This window comes from Sinocyclocheilus anshuiensis, unplaced genomic scaffold (assembly GCF_001515605.1).
Source record: "Sinocyclocheilus anshuiensis isolate Anshui unplaced genomic scaffold, SAMN03320099.WGS_v1.1 scaffold1623, whole genome shotgun sequence".
In the NCBI taxonomy this organism is placed as follows: domain Eukaryota; kingdom Metazoa; phylum Chordata; class Actinopteri; order Cypriniformes; family Cyprinidae; genus Sinocyclocheilus; species Sinocyclocheilus anshuiensis.
Window position 1 is genome coordinate 1,238,073 of NW_015553403.1, and position 6,020 is coordinate 1,244,092.

General features: G+C 36.2%; 1 protein-coding gene across 1 annotated transcript in view; it reads left to right on the forward strand.

Moving 5' to 3' along the window:
* The window catches only part of LOC107668300 (dolichyl-diphosphooligosaccharide--protein glycosyltransferase subunit STT3B), a 69,116-nt gene that overhangs the window by 38,788 nt on the left and 24,308 nt on the right, over positions 1 to 6,020 (forward strand). The window contains exon 4 of the mRNA XM_016460123.1: positions 1,854 to 1,919. Within this exon, the coding sequence (XP_016315609.1) occupies positions 1,854 to 1,919 (66 nt within the window). The remainder of the gene's footprint in view (positions 1 to 1,853; positions 1,920 to 6,020) is intronic.

The window sequence follows — 6,020 nt, forward strand, 5'->3', positions numbered from 1 at the left end:
TTTTTTTATCAACACTTGAATATAGGTAGGTTTCATAAAAATGCATAATTGAGCAAAAAGGTGAGAAAATCTAATTACTACATCTGGGTAATATTCAGTACGATTATCAAAGCATAAATCCAGTAAATCGCTTCTATCAACACCTCCAAAGCTTGCACAGACATATACCACTTCCTGAATCAACATTTTACTCCGTGACATTATGCAGTTTTCATTTATATGCTGCCATTGCTGATGATCGCATTATTTTTCAAATGCATCTGTTTACATAAGAGATCGCTTGTTTCTCCATCCTGTACACATTTGTTTTTGTTTGGTAGGTTTTGTACTCGTTCAGAAGATGTGTAATAGTGCCCCCTATTGTATAACAGTGAAAACACGAAAAGCCGTAAAAACTCGTCTTTGGCGGGGAAGCGTTTTCAGTGCTTTTCAAAACTGTCCTGGAGCATCCCAGCATTGTCTCCCTCATCTAACACACCCCATTCAACTCGTCAGCTCATTAGTAGAGACTTTAAACCTGAAGTTTGTCAGAAAAGGTAAAGAGTTGTGAGAAAATGTTGCGTGTCAGATTGGCGTCATGTTCAGCAGCAGCACCTCTTAAAGCAGCCAAAATAACCTAATAACCCAACTGCTGTGATGTCTGTTAATCAAAGAACAAAAGAAAAAAAGAGGAAATCAATAACTTTTGTAGCTTTAAGGATTCAATTGTTTAATTTAGAATTTAGTGTTTGGTAACTTTATTCTATTTCTGTATATTTCCTGCTTGCTGAAGGGCACAGGTAAATATGACATTTATTATAAGGGGTTTATTTGAGGATTGGTTTAATTGGTTCACTTAAATTAGAAGTTTTTTTTTCTTCTAATAAATGTTAAATAAATGTTAAAATTTAAAGCTATCAATTATACTGAATAATTCTGTAATGTTGAATGCCTATAGTTAGTGGTTAAATATTAGGGGAAATAAAAAAATTCATAGAGACATCAGTAGTATCGGTGGATTGATGGATGCCATTAAACAAATGTTAAAAAATGTACTGCCTTTGTTTTTTTTTTCTACATTAATTTGAAGACTGAATGTGAAGTTATTGCAATATAAAAGTATATTTAAAAACTTTAATGTTAGATGAGATTAATCGCAATTAATTTCAGAAAAAAATGTGTGATTTTAATTTTTTTTAATCATTTGATTGCACGACTTTTTAGTAAATCACTTGATTTGGGTAACAAAATTGGTCTGAATCATTTGTTCATGAATCTGAATACGGTTCTCTGTTTATTGATCTTATCAATGAATCACTTGATTTGAATTGGTCTGAATCATTAGTTAGAATCAGTCATTAGTTAATCTAAGTGATCTGGTGATCTGGTTCTTTTGAGTCCTATCTTTTCAGTAAATCAGAGAAGAGAAGATTATCAGTGAATAACTTGTCTGTTCATAACAGTTATCGTTTGACTTCAAAAGACTTGGAATATAGCGCATGAGTCATGATGCCCATTGTTCTAAATCAATTTCAGAAAGTCTTGCGCTGTCCCACACAGTTGAAATGATGAATTAACCTTAATAGACATTCATCACGTTTTTTCAGCTGAACGACGCGACAGCTGGAACAGATGCAGTAGCAGCATACTTTGTCTCTTTTGGCTCTGTGATTTTTAGCCCATCTCCTCCCTCTGGAGCTCGCTGTCAACTGAAACGCCAAGGACTTTGCTGTCAAGCTTGACTTAAACATTGAATTTCCTTGGTTTTTTTCTTCTCTCTGAGTGTTCGTTGTCTTGGCTCTGTTTGAGGTGATTGTATTGGACCCTTTATTTGGGATTAGTGGAATTAACTTAAGTTTGTCCTCTCCACACAGGTGAAGTCAGTGAAAACTGGCTCGGTCTTCTGGGCCATTGGCTGCTGCCTCTCGTACTTTTACATGGTGAGTTTTCATTGGATTTTTTTTTACCTTCAGGTGGTTTATGGCATTTAATTTCTATTAATGGTACGTGGTAATGCTATAGTAAATTACTTGGACAGCTTTTCCTGCCACTGTTTATAGGAAATTACACTGCCGTTCGAAAGTTTGGGGTTGGGGTTTTTTCCTGATAGAAATGATGCTCACCAAGGCTGCATTTATTGTTGAAACATATAGTAAAAACAGTAATGGTGTTAAATGTTATTACAATTTCAAATAACTATTTTCTATTTAATGTATTTTAAAATGTAATTTATTACTTTGATGGCAAAGATGAATTTTCAGCAGCCATCACTCTGGTCTTCAGTGTCACATGATCCTTCAGAAATCATTCAAATGTGCTGATTTGGTGCTCAGAAACATTTCTTTTCAATGTTGAAAATCTTTTGTAACTTTATAAATTTATTCTAAGTATTAATTTATTTTAAGAAAATGTACTTAGCCCAAACTTTTGAACGTAGTGTATAACATGACCAATGTAGTCCAATTTGGTATTAAGTGACTTGTGAATTTATTCTTTTTGCTGAATCAGTCAGAACGACTATCAAATGAGTTCAAACAAACCCATCAGTCTAAAACGGCCCATTTACCTTCTGAATCAATTGCGCGTTTTGGAATTAACATTTGATTCACTCACTGAACCGTAAGTCATTACTTGGGCTTATCAGTTGATTCATGAACTTTGTTTTACTTAAGGTTCATGAGGCGTAAAACAGTGTAATTGCTATGAAATTGTTACATAATATAAAGTTAAGTATCCATAATCATTAAGTGGAATCGTGAGCTGAACCAGAATCATTAAATTCTTATGATTTCTGTCCATAGTGTTGGATGTTCTGGGGCTGGTTGCACGTCTCTCTTGCTCTTTTTCAACCCATTAATGTGATATGTAAAATAAATGAAAAAGCAAACAGCGCCATCCATCATGCCACCCTGGTGGGGGCCACGCGCCAGTCGGTTATGAATATCAGCCATTTCTGAAACTTGAGATTCTTCCCCTGGAGGAAGGCAGCGCTCATTAATAATGGAAGCCTACAGCCCTGCCCAGCCCCCAATAGACTCTGGCTTTCCAAATGTCTTTATAAACATAAATGACACCAGTGTAATCGGAGCCATCTGCTCCATCGAGACCTTGGGGTCCAGTACAGTTCGATATGGCCCAGAGGCGCGAGTTGAGAGATGCTGTCTTGAACGGGACATCCTCAGTGACCTAGAAAAATGCAGAGGTTCCAAAGGCGTGTGCTAATGGAGTTTTCTGGTAAATGTGGTGTTATCATAAGGGTGAGAGCCAGCAGAGACCTGAGCGATATTATATATAACTTGGTCACGACACACTGCGTTTCTTTACCTTTAGTGTGTGGTTATTCAAACAGTGGTATATTTTACCTTTTTTATGATGTGTCACTATGCAAAATCCATTGATATAAATGGGAATAGTGCGCTGTCAAGATGAGAGGGATACCACAAATGTCTACAGTACAGTTTGCTGTATTTCTGCTTTATTTAAATTTAGAACGGCTCTTTCCATGCCATAAATGAGCCTACACATTCGTTCCAGTGAAACGCTCTGTCAAAGTGTCGTAGTGTGTAGGCAAACTAAAGCAGTCATAGGACACAACATACGGTCAAGATATATCTGTGTTAAAATTATTCTTAACTCAATCACGGGTGAGTGAAATCTAACAGTTTATTAGCCAATGGCTAATAACAGACATTTAGTTGCCTAGCACAAAATTGAATTGGTGCTGTTTTCTGAACTTGTAACAGTTTTGGGGTTTTGGGTTAAATAAACATATTTAGGGGAGCGTCATTTTACCAGCGTTGCCCAATACAGCTGTACTACACCATGTTACAGCACAGTAGCGCTATTGCAAACAGGAACAAGTATACTACATAGAAATTTCCTGTCCTGCTATTTGAGCGGACTTTGCTTTTACAGTGAGCATGAGCGGTATGAGTATGGTATGAGTGTTTGCATGGGTCGTGTGCAACTCAACAGAACGCACATTCATAGAGCAGAATATTGAGCGGAGCTTCACACCACGCAGTGACTGCTAGAGGGAGAGTAAAATCTGCACGCTGAACACTGCTGGGCGGTGCGGCGCGCCATACATTTTCGGCCCATATTTTCGCCCACTTTTCTCTTTTGCCCAAAAACTGAAAATGCCATTTTCGGCTGACAATTTTCAGTAGACGAAATTTCAGTGCATCCCTACAATACATTTTATTAAATGAAAAAAAAAAAAAACTTTAGTCGACGATGTCCCATCGTAACAAACCAAACTTAAACAAATGTATGTTTGCGAGGATTTAAAAAAAAAATAGTTTTTTACATTTTTACTAGGGGTGTAACGAGTCATTCGTTTTCTCGATGCATCGATTACAAACCCTGACGATGCATATGCATCGATCTTGAAACATGGATTTTTGAATTGTGAATCGCCGATTTCGGACCGCAATCGATTTAAAATGCTAAGAATCGAATTAATCGCGATTTCTATAGCAATTCAATGCTTTCAAAATATATACACATTAAATTACTACAAGCACGAATTAATGGAGACCTTGAACAGTGTTCAAGCCGTGCCCTCGCATCTCTCCTTCACGTGCTCCACTATTTACTGCCTGTGACTGTCACAGGATTGCGCTTGCGCTGAGTTCGTCTCACTGACACATTTTTTGAGCAGCTGATGTGTAATTTCTCTATGGTACTCATGGCCAGTAGTGCTAAAGTGAAGTAGTTTTACTTTTCTGTAGTTTTTCAATGGCTCTCGGTCATACCGACAACATTACCTGAGCAGTCGAAGGCTGCGCATTTATTGCATGGATGGAGCAAAAATGTAACGTTAAGTTTCTAAAGCATATGCACCGTTCCACTGAATGATAAATGTGTTTTAACAATGTCGTAGAACCGAATGTACCAAGGAAACTTAAAATAACCACAGCATTAACAACAACCAACAAAGTTTTCACACTGAAAGAGAAGTGATCTCGCGCTCATAGAACTTAAGACGTGCCAGGCTATATCTGCAGCTAATCTGAATGAAAAGCAGAATGAACGGGTGAAATGTTAAGACAATAAACACAATAAATAAATAAAATTTATGAATGATGCAGTGCTAATTGACATAATTTATTACAGTACAGACACTATAAAGTATATTTTCTAATTACAAATGATTGTCCAGCAGTGTATTTGATTTCTTATAGCAAATTCGAAGTAAGAGATAAGAAAAAAATTAAAAATTCCTAATAATACATACATACATAAAATTATTGTATTTGACATTTCTGTCAATTCTGAAATTATGGTTACGCCCCTGGGTGTGACAAAATGTTAGCCTATACATAATACTTTTAAAACTTTTTTTTTTATTTTTTTTTATCTTGGCTTACATAAATTTCTACATATGCCATGTCATGCCATAGCATCATTAAACTAGCATCTAACAATGGACAAGTGGTTTTTTTTTTTTTCTCTTAACCTATGGTTCTGTAACCATAAAGGCTGCTGTGTAATTTGCCCCCTGACTAGGCATTTAAAGAATTTAGGGAAAGCATTTAAATAATCCTGTGAATGCACTTAAAGAATGCAGAATCGAATCGTTAATCGAATCGAATCGAATTTAATTGTGAATAGAATCTAACTGAATCGTTCTGAATTGGCAAAAATCATTCTTGAATCGAATCTAAAACCTATGAATCGTGAATCAAATTGATTCACAATGTGAATAACTTAATATGCTTATGAAGATTAATATACACAACATAAACAAGCAAGACACCATGAAGAACTTTTTTTCATTGTTGTAACCTAAACCCCTGAAATAATAGCATTATAATTAATATATTGAAGTATTAGCTACTTACCTAAAACTATTGATTCCTAAACTGAGAATCATGATGCAGTATCATGAGGCAAAATATTGCAGTATGCGGTGTTTTATTGTGTGCCACATGACGTGTTTTGTGTTGCAGGTGTCTGCGTGGGGAGGATATGTCTTCATCATCAACCTGATTCCTCTCCATGTTTTTGTGCTGCTCCTTATGCAGCGCTTCAGCAGG